General features: G+C 42.4%; 1 protein-coding gene across 3 annotated transcripts in view; it reads left to right on the top strand.

Annotated features, from left to right (window-relative positions):
• The window catches only part of RAPGEF4 (Rap guanine nucleotide exchange factor 4), a 329,303-nt gene that overhangs the window by 60,755 nt on the left and 250,148 nt on the right, over nucleotides 1–18,400 (top strand). For all 3 annotated transcript variants that reach the window (XM_039469846.2, XM_010352028.3, XM_074399463.1), the window contains exons 2-3: nucleotides 1,071–1,213; nucleotides 4,286–4,374. In XM_039469846.2, coding sequence (XP_039325780.1) covers nucleotides 1,071–1,213; nucleotides 4,286–4,374 — 232 coding nt within the window. The remainder of the gene's footprint in view (nucleotides 1–1,070; nucleotides 1,214–4,285; nucleotides 4,375–18,400) is intronic.

The following is an 18,400-nucleotide window of genomic DNA, read 5'->3' as shown; positions in this document are numbered from 1 at the left end:
GAATTGCTTGAACCCAGGAGGCGGAGGTTGCAGTGAGCTGAGATCGTGCCATTGCACTCCAGCCTGGGTAACAAGAGTGAAACTCCGTCTCAAAAAAAAAAAAAAAAAAAAAAAAAAAAAAGAAATGTGAACAGACTGGGCATGGTGGCTCGTGCCTGTAATCCTAGCACTTTGGGAGGCTGAGGAAGGAGGATTGCTTGAGCCCAGGAGTTTGAGACCAGCCTGGGCAACATGATGAAACCCTGTCAGTATAAAAAATTAGCTGGACATGGAGGAGTGCGCTTGTAGTCCCAGCTACTTGGGAGGCTGAAGTGGCAGGATCACTTAAGCCCTGGAGGTCGAGGCTGCAGTGAGCCAAGATCATGTCACTGCACTTCAGCCTGGGTGACAAAGTAAGACCCTGTGGAAAAAAAAAAAGTGTGAAAAAACACCTAGATTAACTTTGAACAACTGAAAGATTTGACAACATCTAGGCTCACATTTACACAAAAAATTAATAAGAAGGAAAACAGCCAAATAAGAGCTGCTCCCTGCAGACAGTCTCGTGTTTGCAGTTTACCCTGATGCCCACCATTGCCTAGAGAATCACCAGCACTGAGGCTGTCACTTCTCATTTGTCTTTGTGCTTTCACTGTTGTTTTCTTAGAGATTTTTTCCCTTTATATCTTGTTCTTTCTGCTCACTTCCTTTACTTCATTGGCCCCTGCAGACATTTGTGTTTGTGACTTCAATTTTTAGTAAAATCTGCATTTTCGTGTATCTTGTTCCATCAGGTATTTCCAAGGGATTAAGCATTATACCCGAGTATCACCTTGAACTTAGCACTCTGGGGTTGACTCCTGCTGTAGCCATCTGCAATAGTAGTGATTTAAGGCAAATAGTTGATAAATAGCTCTGGAAATGTTTATATCGGCCCAGAAATACCTTTAAGGTGTGGATAAGTATTTGCGGTGAAATATTCGCAATTGGAATATTTGTGTAAATTTGAATATGATTAAAATGAGGCCTGTTGACTCACTTTGAGGTAAATCTTTACTGATATAGCTTTGGTACCTTTTCTCCCTATACAGACCATTGGAGCGATCCAGCGAAGATGTGGACATAATCTTCACTCGCCTGAAAGAAGTTAAAGCTTTTGAGAAATTTCACCCAAATCTCCTTCATCAGATTTGCTTGTGTGGTTATTATGAGAATCTGGAAAAGGGAATAACATGTAAGAAATGCAACTCCAGTTGTATATTTCCATGTATGGTTTATGCTCATTGGTGGTTACTGTATGGGGATCAATAGCAAATGGAGTATTCATGTGCCAGATATTTGAGCTTCAGCCAAAGGTATTGAGTTGACACTTCCCTCTAGTCTGTTTACTCAGTTCCACATAGGCGTTTCTCTAACTCCTTTGTTCACAGAACATTAATGGTTCTTCCAGGGCAACCGACTTTCTAGATGGAGCTAGAAGAATGTAATGATTCACACATTTAGCTGTATCCTCAGAAATTCAAATAATTGCATTCTCTAATCCAAGTAATCCAAGAAATGTGTGGCCAATAGGATATAAAGCTAAAAGTTCTCTTCACTAGTGCTGATAGTAATGTTTTGAATTAATGTCAGTAATATCATCTATTCCAAGTGTGAATAAGGAGCAGGGAGATAGAGTAACAGCTGGATTTTTTTTTTTTTTTTTTTTTTTTTTTTTTTTTTTTTTTGAGACAGAGTTTTGCTCTTGTTACCCAGGCTGGAGTGCAATGGCGCGATCTCGGCTCACCGCAACCTCCGCCTCCTGGGTTCAGGCAATTCTCCTGCCTCAGCCTCCTGAGTAGCTGGGATTACAGGCACGCGCCACCATGCCCAGCTGATTTTTTGTGTTTTTAGTAGAGACGGGGTTTCACCATGTTGACCAGGATGGTCTCGATCTCTTGACCTCGTGATCCACCCGCCTCGGCCTCCCAAAGTGCTGGGATTACAGGCTTGAGCCACCGCGCCCGGCCTGCTGGATTTTTTTAAAAGTATTTTTTTCATTAAAGAAGTAATAGTTCTCTATTGGAACACTTTATGCTGCACTAACAGAAAACTCCCTTTCAACTGATTTGAATATTCAATGACTCATACAAGAAGAAAAATAAAATCCATGACTCATGTAGAAGAAGTCCTGAGGTAGAATGACTTTGGGGTTCGTTAGTGAAGTGACTCAGTGAAATTATGAACGTTTCAGGTCCTTGCTGTCTTTTTTGTTTTTGTGCGCATTCTGAGGTGTTGAGGTGTTGGCTTTTGTCCTCAGACTTGTCCTAAATTGTTCTGACAGCTACAGCTGTTGGAAAGATTATGCACTGATACAAAAACATCCTGCTGAAGGACTATTTCTTTTTGGGTCTCTGTTTCAGAAGTCCCCCAGCAGACTTCTTGTATTGACTCATTGGCCAGAAATGCATCGCATGCCTAAGTCTAAACCAATCACTGGCAAAAATAATGGGATCCCTAGGACTGATTTAGACCAATCATGATTGCCCTAGTGGAGCTAACTCCTAGCCCTGTGGATGATGGTGGAAACTTGTCTAAAACCCAGTTCAGTTAGACAAGAGGGCATGAGTGGTTCTGGGTGGGAAAGCAACGGGGTGAGTTACAACATTATTGTAGAAAATTTAGAAAGTCAACAAAATAAAAATGACCTACAATTTCTACCATTAACATTTTATATATATTCTTCAAAATGTTCTCCTATGTGTACACATACAAACATAGTTACATAGGTTTTTTTTTCTTTCTTTCTTTCTTTTTTCAAGATGAGGTCTTGCTCTGTCATCTAGACTGGAATGCAGTGGTGCAATCATGGCTCACTACAGCCTTGAACTCCTGGGCTCAAGCCATTTGCCCACCTCAGCCTCCTGAGTAGCTAGGACTATAGGCATATACCACCATGCCCAATGACTTTCTTTAATTTTGTTAAAGACCAGGTCTTGCTATGTTGCCCAGGCTGGTCTTGAGCTCCCGGCATCAAGCAATCCTCTCGCCTTGGCTTCCCAAAATGTTGGGATCATAGGCGTGAGCCACTGCACCCAGCTCATAGTTACGTTTCTGTTCAGAAAAAACTCGTCCATACATATCATTTTCAACCATTTTTTAAAACTGATATCAGATACTTTATTCTTTTGGCAATAAGACTGTTTTATGTTTTTATAAGCCATTTTCAAAATGAATTCCCTAAGATATGTAACATGAATTTGATTGACAAATAATAATGTCTTTTGGGGCCAAGAAGTTCATGAAAGGCAAAATCCTAACTCTAAAATGAATCACTTCCAAAGATTTGGAGCAGCAGAGTTACTAGAGAGACCAGCTATACACTCATCAGGCCCATCTTAACTTGTCATTGCACTTGATAGGATGCTGTTGTTGGTCTTTGCCTTTCCACAGCATATACTAGTCAGGAAGTTCAGAGCAGCTTGTCATCATTGATTATGGTTCCCAGAAGCTTGCTCTTCTCCAGTGAGCACTAGCCTTGCTAGGACTCTGTTGTCCCACAAGCTGTCATGTAATTTTTTCATTGAGTTACTTGACCTCTGACTTTAACTGTGAAAATTTTAAAATATCAAATCACTCCATGTAGTTATTTAGCTAGGATATTTCAAAGGACAGGTGGTTTGCATGAGATTTTTGAACAAGTTTTTTTGGAATTACTTTTCCATACTTGGTTCTTAATATGATTAAGAATTTAAATTTCTACATTTCTAAATATTTTCTCTCTGAGATGACATACTTAGAGAGCAAAATCAGGTTCAAAAATTTCTGATGAAGATCATTTCCAAATGCCTAAATGCAGTGAATTTATAAAAAGAATAAGAAAATGGACAATGATAATATAGCAGTTAGAATTTTTGAACAAAGCAGATTTTGGTTTTTTAAATCAGTCATTGGTCACTTTAAAAGGAGAAGTCCTAGCCTAGAAGACACGTGGCTTTTAATATAGTCTTGGCAAATATTAGTCAATTCTTCTTAAATTCAAAGGATCTTATAACATTTAAAGCTATCATCTTTATTACAGCTCTGTAAGTATGGTAGCATACTCTTTAACAGAGTTCCACTTCATAGAATATTGCATAAATAGGATATAGCTTTGTTGACAGATGAGATAAAGAAATACTTGTCATGTTTTTGTGGGAAACAGATAGGGGAAGGATAAGCTCAGTTAGGTCCAAGACATGCTTGTACCAGTGTAAAACTCTCAGATCATACAGCAAAACCAAGTTGTATTTGTTATATTTATATCACTGTTTGTTTTTTTTTCCAGTATTTCGCCAGGGTGATATTGGAACAAACTGGTATGCTGTCCTGGCAGGGTCTTTGGATGTTAAAGTATCTGAGACCAGCAGTCACCAGGTAATATGCTCTATTTTTTTAAAGTAGGATTTATTATTGTTTTTTTAAAGACATAGTATCCCTACGTCTTTTATGCCATCAGAATTATGTTTTCAACTCCATTCCTCTTTCCCACAGTAAGGGATTCAGCAGTGTTTGTTGGATTCCTTCATTAAGTTACTCAACAAACATCTAATGACTGTCTTCCTTGATTTGAGTATGATACCAGGTATTAAAACATGAAATGCGAGAACACATTGCCTACATTCTAGGAGCTTCAGTCTATTTGGAAATGCGAGCAATTGCAATGTGGCATAAATTGCTGCAGTACAGGGTGAAATGTGAGTGAAGAGGAAGGAGAAGAAGTCTCCTTATACTTCCTCTTGAACCCATCTCCATCTTTGTATCTTGAATTTTCTTTGTCCTCGAAGTGATCCCCTCACTGGCCTTGTAGGAGGTCTGGTGATGCAGGGGAAATGTGATTGATGTAGTTCCCCTGAAATCTGTACGTCTCTACCTTGGCTAATAGTATTATTATTATTAGGCTAATAATAATGTGGAAGGCTAATAATATTATTTTCCTTCTAAATTACAGCACTGGCTTTATTTTCATTCATCACCTCTGAGGGCTTTGGCATCCTAATAGATGCAACTCATTCTTTTTTCTGTTCATAAAATTTATGAATATTAAAAAAGAAAGAAAAAAATATATGAATATTTAAAGTTGAACCCAGGGTTTTCATGGGTTCATGCAACTTCCCTGTCTCCCTGCCTTTTGTTATTCTTTCAAATTACTCCATGCCCTTCCTCTCTGCATATCTCTGACCTGCGGATGCTGTCCTAGTGGGGACTCTCTGGGCCTTTTGGCTCTGAGCTGCTCCTGGTACTTCCCTTCCCCAGGTTTCACCTTCACAGATGTGCCCTGGGGACAGGGCCTTCAGCAGGATCATTCTACTTGGTTCCTCCTGCAGCTGGAGTGGGTCCTGAATGAGTGATGATGGAGAGAGTGGAAAGGCTGAAAAGAGAAAGGTGACAAAAGAGAGGAAAGGGAAACAAGATGAGAATTAAGGAGGAGAAAATAAAAGAATAGGAAAACTTGGGAAGGCGGGAGAAGGAGAATCAGAAGAGTAAGAGCAGATATGCCTAAGGGGGTGATAAATAACACCAGCTCTTATGTGCTGACACACCAGACGTGAAAGCTGGCCTGAGATTCTGACGGTATTAAAATAGTAACTGGCCAGGGATTTCAGGAATATTGCCCTTGACCAGTTGTCTCTCACCATGGCAACCTAGCAGGGTTATTAGCTACAGATTTAACAATTTTAACTAAGCTTTTAATTTTAGATTTACTTGTAGTTTTGACCTCAAAACCAATGCAGAGAACTTTCCTGAGCTGGGCTCAGTCTTCTTTTAGTTGTTAGGAATTATTAGTTTTGTACCAAAGCCGGCTTACTATGTCCTTTATGTATTTCATCCCACAATGTTCAACCAGAGTTTTCTGGATGGGTTTGTGTTGCTAAGATAAAAGGAAGAGAAAGCTCATTGACCCCTACACCTTCTAGCCCTGCAGAGTACAGCCTGAGATAAAAAAAAAAAAAAAAAAAAAAAAAAAAAAAGGCCTAGCCTTCCAGCCAGTTCTGAGGGCAGGACATGGTCCATCTACACAGAAGAAAGAAGCTAAGGGGAATGGCCAAGATGGCAGGTGCCCCCATCCATGCCAAGATGCTTGCAAGGGAGAAACAAAACTGCCATCTCTACCCATGCTGGCCTTGTGATGGGCTCTGGGTCTTTGCCCACTAGGAATGTGGTAAATCAGGGGGATTGTTTAACATGACAGAGTAGTGCCCCATGCAAGTCAGGGTTCTTCAGAGAAACAGAAGTGCTAAGAAATAGAGATGGAGAGAGAGACAGGGAGATTTATTTTTAGGAATTGGCTCACATGATTGTGAGGGCTGGCAGGTCTGAAGTCTGGAGCTGGCAGGCTGGAGGCTCAGGTAAGAGTTGTTGCAATCTTGAGTGTGAAGGCTGGAAACTCAGGCAGAGTTTCTGCATTGCAGTCTGGAAGCAGGATTCCTTCTCTGGGAAACCTCAAGGTAAACCTGCTCTTAGGCCTTCAGGTGAGTAGATGAGGCACACTCACATCATGGAGGATAATCTACTTTACAGTCTACTAATTGTAAATGTTAATCACATCTAAAAAATATCTTAACAGCAACATTTAGATTAGTATTTGACCAAACCACTGGCCATCATTGTCTAGCCAAGTTGACACATAAAATTAACCATAATGGACCCAGTGAGGAGGGAAATGGGGTTGGGTGATGGGCCATGGGCGAGGAGCAAGGAGAAACCTGGAATTCCTACCCATAGAGACCAGAAACGATCATTGCTAAATGCCTTCCTTGTGTGGCTCATGCGAGGGGTTCCATGGACATTAGCTGAACCAATCTTTAGGCGTGTGTGCCCTGTTTTACCAAAGGCTTGAAAACAAGGCTCAGTGACATAGGTGCAGCTTTCCCAGGGCCACATACATGTACGTGGGCAAGCTGAGATTTGAAATCAGGTCTGATGTCCTCCAAATTGCATGTTCTTCTGCTGGGCACACACGTGAACAGAGGTGTGAGGAGGACGACAAAAGTGAAAGAAGAAAAGTTACAAGAAACTAAGAGAAAACTGAGGAAAGAGGAAAGAGGTGATGGGACAGAGTCAAGTCTTTCAGGGAGAACAGGGCAAAGTTTCTTGCCAGCCTGCCCCTTGCTGCCCTGCACGGTTGCCTTCTCAACTGAGAGTCAGAGGGATGTAGTGACAAATTCCCAAACTTAGCCCTGGGTTTCAGCCCCTCAGTGGGTATGGGCGAGGATGGCAGGAGAAGAGCAGGAATGGCTGCTGGCAATGGGTCGCCTATGACAGGGGGCTCTGTGGCTAGTGTGTCACAAGTGTTTTCCCACCAGCACGCACCACACCGCCCTCCCCTTAGTGCTGTGGTTTGTCTCAGTTTAGAGGCTAGATATTCAGCAGCTTGTCCAAGGTCACACAGCTGCTGGGTGTCCGAGCCAGTTATTTGTGATTCTGAGGCTCAATGCTTGCCCATCATGGTTGTACAGGTGCCGCCCAGAAGGACTGGAAGGGGTAGGAAGAGAGGTGGGAGCTGAGCCAGCTATCAAGGAATAAGGAATACAGGGAGAAGCTTTTCTCTTGCAGCTCCTCTAATTCCTGCCTGGGTGTCTGATGCAGCACTCAGCCCCACAGCCCTACCCTCCAAGCCCACTGCCCAGGTGCTATTGGGGGCATTCCTCCTCCCACCCTCTCTTAGATTTGGCGATGCACAGTGAAAGGGGTGTGGCCCTCCCTCCAAAGGGCGTTGGGATTAGAGGGTGGGGTAGATAAATGTAGGTGATAGGGAGGGAAAGTAAGGTACACTGTGTATAAGATGGAGGCAAAATAGTTAGAAATGATGTTGATGGGATGTGGAGGTGTAGAGAGAAAGGGAGGCTCCTGACTTGGGTGGAGAGGTGGACAGTGATGCCACTAATGGAAATGGGAATACATGAGGGAGACCGCCCTTCCCAGATTCAGCAATAGTATTTTATACTATACATTTATTAGGTAGTTATATTAGTCTGTTTTCATGCTGCTGAGAAAGACATACCTGAGACTGGGCAATTTACAAAAGAAATAAGTTTATTGGACTTATTGTGAGAGACCTCACAATCATAGCAGAAGGCAAGGATGAGCAAGTCACATCTCACATGGATGGCAGCGGCAAATAGAGCTTGGGCAGGGAAACTCCCTGTTTCAAAACCATCAGATCTTGTGAGACTCATTCACTATCAGAGAACAGAGCAGGAAAAACCCATCCCCATAATTCAACTACCTCCCACCGGGTTCCTCCCATGACACATGGGAACTGAGGGAGTTACAATTCAATATGAGATTTGGGTGGTGACACAGCCAAACCATATCATTCTGCTCCTGGCCACTACCAAATCTCATGTGCTCACATTTCAAAACCAATCATGCCTTCCCAACAGTCCCCCAAAGTCTTAATTCATTTTGGCATTAACTCAGAAGTCTGCAGTCTAACATCTCATCTGAGACAAGGCAAGTCCCTTCTGCCTATGAGCATGTAAAATTAAAAGCAAGTTAGTTACTTCCTAGATATAATGGGGGTACAGGCATTGGTTAAATACAGCCATTCCAAATGGAAGAAATTGGCCAAAACAAAGGCTACAGGCCCCAGGCAAGTCCGAAATCTAGTGGGACAGTCAAATCTTAAAGCTCCAAAATGATCTCTTTTGATTCCATGTCTTACATTTACATCATCCTGATGCAAGAGATGGGTTTCCATGGTCTTGGGTAGCTGTGGCTTTGCAGGGTATAGCCTTCCTTCTGGTTGCTTTCACAGGCTGGCATTGAGTGTCTGTGGCTTTTCCAGGTGCACAGTACAAGCTGTTGGTGGATCTACCATTCTAGGGTCTGGAGGACAATGGCTCTCTTTTCACAGCACCACTAGGTGGTGCCCCGGTAGGGACTCTCTGTGGGGGCTCCAACTCCACATTTCCCTTCTGCACTGTTCTAGCAGAGGTTCTCCATGACAGCTCTGCCCCTGCAGCAAACTTCTGCCTGGACATCCAGATGTTTCTGTACATCCTCTGAAATGTAGACAGAGGTTTCCAAACCTCAATTCTTGACTTCTGTATACCTGCAGGTTCAACACCACATGGAAGCTGCCAAGGTTTGGGGTTTGCACCCTCTGAAGCCACAGCTTAAGCTGTACCTTGGCCCCTTTTAGTCATGGCTAAAGTGGCTAGCATGCAGGACACCAAATTCCTAGGCTGCACACAGCACCAGGACCCTGGCTGTGGCCCATGAAACCATTTTTTTCCCCCAGGCATCTGGGCCTTTGATGGGAGGGGCTGTCAAGAAGACCTCTGACATGCCCTGGAGACATTTTCCCCATTGTCTTGGGGATTAACATTTAACATTCGGCTCCTTGTTACTTAGGCAAATTTCTGCAGCTGGCTTGAATTTATCCTCAGAAAATGGGATTGTCCTTTCTATCGCATCGTCTGGCTGTAAATTTTCCAAACTTTTATGCTCTGCTTCCCTTATAAAACTGCATGCCTTTAACAGCACCCAAGTCATCTCTTGAATGCTTTGTTTCTTAGAAATTTCTTCCACCAGATACCTTAAATCATCTCTCTCAAGTTCAAAGTGCCACAAATCTCTAGGGTAGGGGCAAAATGCTGTCAGTGTCTTTGCTGAAACATAACAAGAGTCACCTTTGCTTCAGCTCCTAACAAGTTCCTCATCTCCATCTGAGAACACCGCAGCCTGGATTTGTCCATATCATTATCAGCATTTTGGTCAAAGCCATTCAATAAGTCTGTCTTTTTCCACACTTGCCTGTCTTTTTCTCAGCTCTCCAAACTGTTCCAACCTCTGCCTGTTACCCAGTTCCAAAATCGCTTCCACATTTTCAGGTGTCTTTTTAGCAGCACCCATTCCACTGGTATCAGTGTACTCTGTTGGTTTGTTTTCATACTGCTGATAAAGACATACCTGAGACTGGGCAATTTACAAAAGAAAGAGATTTACTGGACCTACAGTTCCACATGAATGGGGAGGCCCCACAATCATGGCAGAAGGCAAGGAGGAGCAAGTCACATGTGGATGGCAGCAGGCAGAGAGAGCTTGTGCAGGGAAACTCCCATTTTTAAAATCATCACATCTCATGAGACTCATTTACCATCATGAGAACAGTGCAGGATGCATTCCACTCCTCCCATAATTCGATTTCCTTCCACAGTTCCTCCCACGACATGTGGAAATTGTGGGAGTTATAATTCAAGATGAGATTTGGGTGGGGACACAGCCAAACTATATCAGTATGGATGATTTGATGGATTTTTTTCTGGAAAAAAAAATCAACTTCTTTCTTTTATATGGTGGTAGAAAGATATATCTGTATATAAATTTTGATAATACATAGGGTGTAACTATTCTATTTGACTCATAAATTCATTGCCTTCCTGTTTCAAGTTAATGTTACTTTTTCTCCCTTCTTGTCATTCCCTTATAGTTTTTGCTGACTAGATTAAAAAACACATGCTTCTTCTGTGTGGTTGGTTTAGCAGATTCTCCCTGAATTTTTTGGATGCTGGGTTGAGGGTCCTACTTATTTTTCATCAGTGATATCCCCAGAGCATGTAGTGGTAACTGTTCATTTACAGAGCATTTCAGGAACTTTCTTTGGTTTGAGCCTACCCTGTTTGGGAACCAGCTGTGCTGTTTCTTGCTCAGTGCCTGATGCCTGAGTGGCTGCTCAGGATGATGCAGTGGTGATCCTGGGAAAGGGGAGTACCTGTGGTCTCCTGAGCCCATCCAGCGTTCCGCCCCTGCTCTCCTATGCTTTAGGCAGCACATGCAGCCATTCCCTGGGGAATCTGCAAAGCCCACAAGGCACCTGCTCCCAAGGATACCTGCTCCCAAGCTCTTCCAATGTTCTTAGAGGAGTAGAGAGGGGTGACAAGGATCCTTTTTTGCTCCTGGATCACGGAAGCCTAAAATTATAACAAAAAAAGTCGTGATTCAACATTTTGGAGAAGTATTAAACTACAGACATTCCAATGAGTGCTGATGTACACTTCAGACATTCTCCTGGGAGGGGAGGATGGAGAAAAAAGTCATCGGGTTGCGGGACTGAGATGGCTCATCTCCCAGTGTCCCCCGGGTCAGCCCACCCAGCCGCTGTAGAAACAGAAGTAGGCCAGTCGGGGAGGCGTGAGCTGCACTGGGCCTTACCCCATGTGTCTTCTCTGTGCTCAGGAAGCATCAGATAGTGGCATGGGTTCCTGCTGAGCATGGGAACCCACCCCTTTCCCCTCTCACAGTCAGGCCCTTTCCAGGCGGGCCCCAGAGCCACATGCTGCTTCTCTGTTTTCCTCTCGGTGAAGGTTCCCTCATTCAAGACTTCAAGAGACTGGAGGGGAGACAATAGTGCCTGGATGGGAGGGATGGTGGGCTCTGCCTTTGAGAGACCCTCCCTTAGGAGCTGGGGCTGCATTGCTTTCGTTTCTTTTGTTACTGCCTTGAAAACACGTTTGTCCTAAGCATTATAGAAAATGCATAGATTATTCTGTTCCTGTTATTTTCAGGAATTTTTAGAGACTGACAAATCCTTGCAATTATCTCTATAATTTTTTTGTTGTTGTTGAGATGGAGTTTCACTCTTGTCGCCTGGACTGGGGTACAATGGCACAATCTCGGCTCACTGCAACCTCCACCTCAGCCCCTGAGTAGCTGGTATTACAGGCACCCACCACCAACCGGGCTAATTTTTGTATTTTTAGTAGAGGCGCGGTTTCACCATGTTGGCCAGGCTGGTCTCGAATTCCTGACCTTAGATGATCCTCCCACCTTGGCCTCCCAAAGTGTTGCAATTACAGTCATGAGCCATGGCACCCAGCTCTATAAATTATTTTATTCCACTACTCCATAAAATGAAACCTACTTCAGAAATACTCTTACTGCTATGTGTAATTGTCAGAGGCATCTCTCCCAGCTTCTCAGACACCCTTCCTGCCTTGGCCATTCTTCATCTTAAGTCAAGAAAAAGAGCACCCAGAAGGGGACCTGCCCATAGACCACTGCACCCTCCTAAGGTGTCCCAACCTGGCTGACATGTTCACATAGATTTCCACTGGCAGCATCCACTTGGCTTCTATCAAGGAGTAATCCTCCCAATTCCCCAATAATGTCTCTCCCCACCTTCAGTGTCTTACCTGAGCCTAACCAGGGCATATCCACCTCCAGATCCCTACCACTGAACTCGACTGCACAAGACCCTCTCCTGTCTTGGTGCCTATGTAACGTAAGTGGGCTAAAAGTCAGACAGTTTACATTCCCACTAGAGTAAAGAATACTATGGGTATATTTTTTTTCTCAGAAATATTTTCATTGATTTAGGGTTAGAGATGAACACTAACAGGCCTAAAAACAACAAATAGAGTTATAAATCTCAGTGTATCAGATATTACCCAGCTCTGTGTGTGTGTGTGTGTGTGTTTGTGTGCGTGTGTGTGTATGTGTGTGTTTGTGTGTGTGTGTTTACTTGAGAGGCAGAAAGAAAGAGAGAAGGTCCTGTTTTTATCTGCAGATTTTATAAATGAGGTGGTTTTTTGGCATAGTAAGTATCAAAATCCTAGAAATAGATAAGATTTTAAATTAATCTTTGCATTCCAAAAAGTAAAAAGACTTTTCCAGTCATAAGAAAGAAGAATTTCTGATGGCTACTGACATAATGAAGTTTATATTGCAAGATAGAAAATAGAATGGTTTATTAATTCTTTAAAACTTCTGCATCTCTATCACAGATGCTTATTTAAAGCATTAGTATTTACCTAATTCAGGCCTCCTTTGAAATCCTATAGCCACTTAATTGGCTGTGGGTATGCACAGTTAGATTACCTGTAAATTGAGGATAATAGCTCTTATCTTAAATGAGCCAATGTGTATGTAAAGTACTTAGTACAAAGCCTGGGATAGAGCCAGAGGGTCTGTGCTTTTTGAAATTACCATTCCGGGGAAAGTTGATTGAAATGACTGCAATGCTGTTGTTTTATCACAAGAGGGCAGTGCTAGAATAGAAAAGGCAGGAAATGTACTTGGGATTTGAAACAGCAAGAAGTTTAGCAATATTGTTCAGCCATTTCATGGATCAAAGAATCCGGGCTGCACCTGGCCTTGGTCATCACTTAATTTCATCTCCTCATCTGTCATTGTGAAATTATCTGGCACATTTTAGCTCAATTTCAGAAAAAAAACTCATAATGATTTTCTCCTTAAAGTAAAATAATATGCTTTTATTTGCCTTCTTTTTTTTTCCTTCTACAGTAACAAAGATGTTTTCAAGCATTGCATTTTTGTTTATAAAATTTGAAGAACATGTGTGTTTCACTGTAATGTGGATCTCTCTACCTCTGTCTATCTTTCTCCTGTTGTCTCTCTGATTCTTCTATTCACTCATTTCATTCCGTTATTTTCAAACAGAGAACACTGCCATCACTGGAAACATTTTTCTGAGCACATTTATCGAGCCCATAAAATGTGAAAGATGCCAAGTCCACAGCAGTTGTTTGTAATCTCTTCCTACTTGTCTATGCTCAGGTCAGGCTGTTTATTAGGAGCTGATTGGGAGTTTATTGAGCATCCTGCATCCTGCATCTAGTTTTGTTGCCATGTAATTCTTTGTTTGGGTGGGTGGATGCAAAACTGTTCCACAATGCTGGACAGACTGGCTCTCTGCTGAAATGGGGCTGGGCTCCCTGAGTCAGTTACCAGAATGCTAATGCTAGTCCATTCTCATCAAACCTTCCTGTGGCCGGCCTGTCTGATCTTGGTAAGCTATGTTGAATGTGCTGATTCCAGCGAAGTGTTCTAAAAGTAGCAGACCTTGTCTTTGCTGTTTGTTAGAAAACACTTTTGCCTGAGAAGTATTTTGCCCTCTTGCTTTGGCAGTAAATGCTTCTGACAGCATGCAATCTAGCATCTTGACAAATTAAGAGATTGGGTTCCATTTATTATTTAAGATGACTTGGAGCACTTAGCAAATTCCAGCACTAAATTCAAGTTCATGAAATAATCCCAGGTGCTGTGAAACTTAATGGCAAGGATTGTCTATAGGCCTGAAATAAAAATTATAAAAATATTTGCCTTGTAAGAATTTATGTTCACACCTGTGAATAGCCACTGCAGTCCAGCCTGGGCAACATAGCAAGACTTCGTCTCTGAGAATGAAAAAATTATGTTTTTGTCTCCACACATTTAAAGGACCAATGTTTTTTCCTTGGTGTTAACTCAATATGTATCCAAAACAATAAATTTGCCATGAGACAATGAACTCTTCTTGAGCCGTGAATATGGAAGTAAAACATGCATAAGAAGATGAGCTGATAGCCCTTAAAGTTACAGGACCATTTTTAGAAAATCTTAATGTACTTGCCACAGGAAATTCTTATGTTTAATTGATTGTAGCTATTTTAAATTCCATCAGAATACCTGTAACCTGTGTAAGTTAGATTTCAGCTGATGCTTATAGACATTATTTATTTGTAAGGCACAATGCCTTAGCATGGATACCAGTCTTAGTTATCAGTGACACAGAACCACTGGCTTTCTTAACACCATTCCCATTTCCATAGTGTTTCCTGTGTTTATAAGGAAACAAATAAAATGCCTCATATGAGAATGCCTGCTTTAAGAAAACCCAGTGTGCCATAACTCAGACGTACAAAGCAGATAAATTAAGGGGTGATTAGTTGCAGTACAAAAGGATTCTTTGATTTACAGCAGGGTTTGTCAGAAGGGCTCCTTTGAATACGAGCTCCCCCAGAGAGCTGAAGTGTTTTGTAGATCATTCAGTCCACTTGACATCCAGTCTAGGGGACAGAGAAACTTGGAATTTAAATGTTGAAAGCCATCATTAGTTGAAGATTAACAAAATGAATATAGAGATTCTCTATTATTTAAATGACAGAAAAAATGCTTTGCTTTTTAGAAATATGGATAACCTACACATGTATGTGACTAAGTTAGAAATAATAATTTCCATTATTTACAGAACACCTATTATGTACCAGAAACTATACAGCACTTACATGGACTGTGTATATTACTTTATTTCGATTGAATACTGCTAATGATCTTATAAGAAAGATTGTGCCTATTTTACAAATAAGGATACTGAGGCTCTGGGGAGCATTTTCCCCAAAGCCCACAGGTTGGTCATTGGCAGAGATAAGTTTTGAAGTAAGTCTACCAAGGCCCATGGCTGTGCTGCTTCCAGGGATTTTCCCTGCTGAGCATTGAGTGTTCTGATTGCGGGTAGCCTCCATGTGGGAGTCCTTTACCTGACACCCTGCCTTCCCACAGGACGGCTTCATCGACATCTTTATTAACTTACCTAATGCCAGCTTTTATGAATGAAGTTAACTGGACCCTGCATATCCCACTGAAAACACTGTGTCAAGACAGTGCTCATGACTTCAGCTGGTGCCCGGCTGGATAAAGGAGGAGAACCTGGAATCTGGGGGGCATCCATGATGGAGGTGGGAAATATCTCAAGGGCATGTTCAGGCAGTGCTAGGCAGGAGGGGCAGAGGAAGCAGGAAGGTGGCATGACACAGTCCCCGGGTTAGTGTGGGGAAGGGCCAAAGGCTGGTCTAGCCAGGGGTAGCATGCTGAGGCTTAGCACACTGGTGGGAGGGAGTCAAAAGCAGGCCCAGTGGTGGAGGTGGGCAGTGAGCAGACTTCCTAAGAGGTCTGGCCACAGAAGGACTGCCAGAGAGGAACTGGGACCCAGAAGGGCTGTTGGGACAGGATACTATCACTTTGAAAAGAATTAGGGTACCCAGCAGATTATCAAGGCAGAGACTCTCAAAGACAGAAACTCAGTTTCTCCAACCAGGATCTGAACTATTAGAACTGGGGCACAGGATCAGAGTGGGAAAAGCAGAAATGCCGATTTTATTTTATTTTATTTGTTTTAGAGACAAAGTCTTGCTGTGTCTCCCAGGCTGGAGGGCAATAGTATGATCATAGCTCACTGTAACTTTGAGCTCCTAGAATTAAGGGATCCTCCTGCCTCACCCTCCTGAGTAGCTGAGACCACAGGCAAATGCCACCATGCCTGGCTATTTATTTTTAATTTTTTAGAGATGGGGTTTTATATTTTCCTAATGATTTGGACTTATTTGGTATTCAATAAATACAAAGATTGACTGACTGAAATAAGAATCAATACGAATTAAATTGGTACCTTAACTGACTTTCCAACTGAACCTTGGTCAAGAGGTACTTATACTTCCTAGGACAATCTAAGAGGTATGTGGGTAGATCATTAGACTGACTAGTTTCTAGTCTCAGCTCTTCCACTTACTAGCCATCATCTTGGGCAAGTCACTGAATATCTTTGAGCCTGATTTTGCTCAACCTGTAAAATAGCAATAGTACTACTGATATTGCTGGATTGTGTTAATAAGAGTGTCCAAAATTTATTAAGCATTTGTTTTGAGTCAGGCACTATGTAAAGCATCATCTCATTCACCTGTTGTGAGGAAACAATGAGGCATCGTAGTTGAGACACCTGGCCAGTGTGTGGCCCAGTTCCTGCTCACACACATGCAGATCAACACGCACGCTGCTACACAATGGGACTAAGGGTGGATGGATAGTTAAGTAAGCAGGGCTGTGTTTTAGAAGGAGGAGAAGGAGTGATCCAGTGGACTGAGAGATGACATAGCTGGATCAGATTGGAGGAAAAAGCCAGATGGCATGTCAGTGATATGCCAGAGATAATTTTGCTTGTGTGTTCCCATCAGCCCCTGTAATCTAGTAGAATTGATCTCAGGTAACCCAGTATGTTCTCCTAACAGAATGAATTCTTCCCATGTGTCACCCAAAACGTACTGCACTTAAAATTGTGTGTGATGCAAGTGGTAAGTGGCACTCTGGCCTCTGTCCTTAATACAGAAGTCTCTCTGGGAATGCTGGTTTGGTCCAGTACCTTCCCAGAGGTCTCAATGCCATTTAGGACCCACAGCCATCTTGACTAACCTATCCCTTGTTTTGGGTTTCCCCAGCAGCCGACTTTGCTACAAGTGGTTTTTATTTTTGGAGATGATCTCGGAATATGATAACAGAGTGGGAAAGCCACTAACAGAGGGAAGGAAAGTGTTCTACTAAGAAGCGTTCCACTGTGGGCAACTGGGAACCCGCTAAGAAATGGTGAATGGGAAGGAAGCTAGGGTGTTGATATTCCCACTCTCATGTCCCACCACTCTCGTGGTAATGGTTGCCCCTGAAAGGCATTAGCTGCCTAGCACTCTGCCCTCAGGCAGAGTGAGGGGGCAGATGCTGGAGGTGGCACACTGCACAGAGCCATTCAGACAGCTACAGATGACCTCAGAGGTGAGTGAGGGATCTGGCAGGGCTCCAGCAGCATCTGCTAAACCACCATCATATATTGAAGTCAGCCTTTTAAATCTTCACTTCCCTTTTGAAAGTTCTCAAAACAAATTGCCATCTTAACACAAAATAGGGCACTCCTTCACTATTATTATTTCATGTTCCCTGCATAGGTGCTGATTGCTTTCTTCAGTCTCTGTGTTACTGTAAACATCTTCTTTCAGATGCCCTCACTGAAAATTAATCTGCAAATGAGCAGAAAATTAATAAAAGTGTTCTTTTGAATACTCCCTATTAAATAAGTATTGAGACATAAGCAGCCTGTGTAAGCTTAAAAGAAATGGTAATGTTATATCCAGAAACTGACACTATCTGCAGCAGGCAAAGACAGGCATTAAGCCCATCTACAGGATTTTGGGCTTGGGATCCTGACCCATGGAGATCTGGCTAGACATTAGTGTGGACCAAAGGAAGAGTGCTTCTTCTATATCCACTCACATTCATCCTGTCCACCCTTACCCTGCCTTTCAGCGTACATGCTGAACAACATATATTGGTTCTGCGAAGTGAGAGAATATTTGGATGTCAATTTTTTTTTATTTGAAAATTACTCTGTCAGCACATTGCAAGGCCTTGCCTGTGATTTAGATGGAAATAAGGGCTATCACCCACAGACTGTGAAGATAGTAAATCATCTTTAGGGTGAAAATGTTCTTCTTGGCCACCTTCTATTTCTCTGTGCCCAGTTATCCAAATGCCCAACCATAGCTCCCAAATTCATTCAGATTTCTAAGTAAATTTGTCCTAAAAAAATACTTCAAATCTGCCGAAAGTAAAGTTTGAACTTGCAAACAATACTCCTTTCAGGTGAGGTTTTGCAGTCCTAATTTTAAGATCATATCTTGTAATGTGTGACTCCTTGTCCTTAAATTTGAGTGAACCTAGTGTAAAAGAGGCTATCTAGAAAGGACTGATGCCACACTCAATTCTGGTAGAAAAACTGATTCCTGAAACGAGCCCAGAGTGCTTGAGCCAATGACTGCAGCTTGGTACTCACTGGCATGATTTTCCCCTTACAGAG

The sequence above is a fragment of the Saimiri boliviensis genome, chromosome 5 (assembly GCF_048565385.1).
Source record: "Saimiri boliviensis isolate mSaiBol1 chromosome 5, mSaiBol1.pri, whole genome shotgun sequence".
NCBI lineage: Eukaryota > Metazoa > Chordata > Mammalia > Primates > Cebidae > Saimiri > Saimiri boliviensis.
The sequence above is the reverse complement of the archived record's forward strand: the minus strand, read 5'-3'. Positions and strand labels throughout refer to the sequence as shown.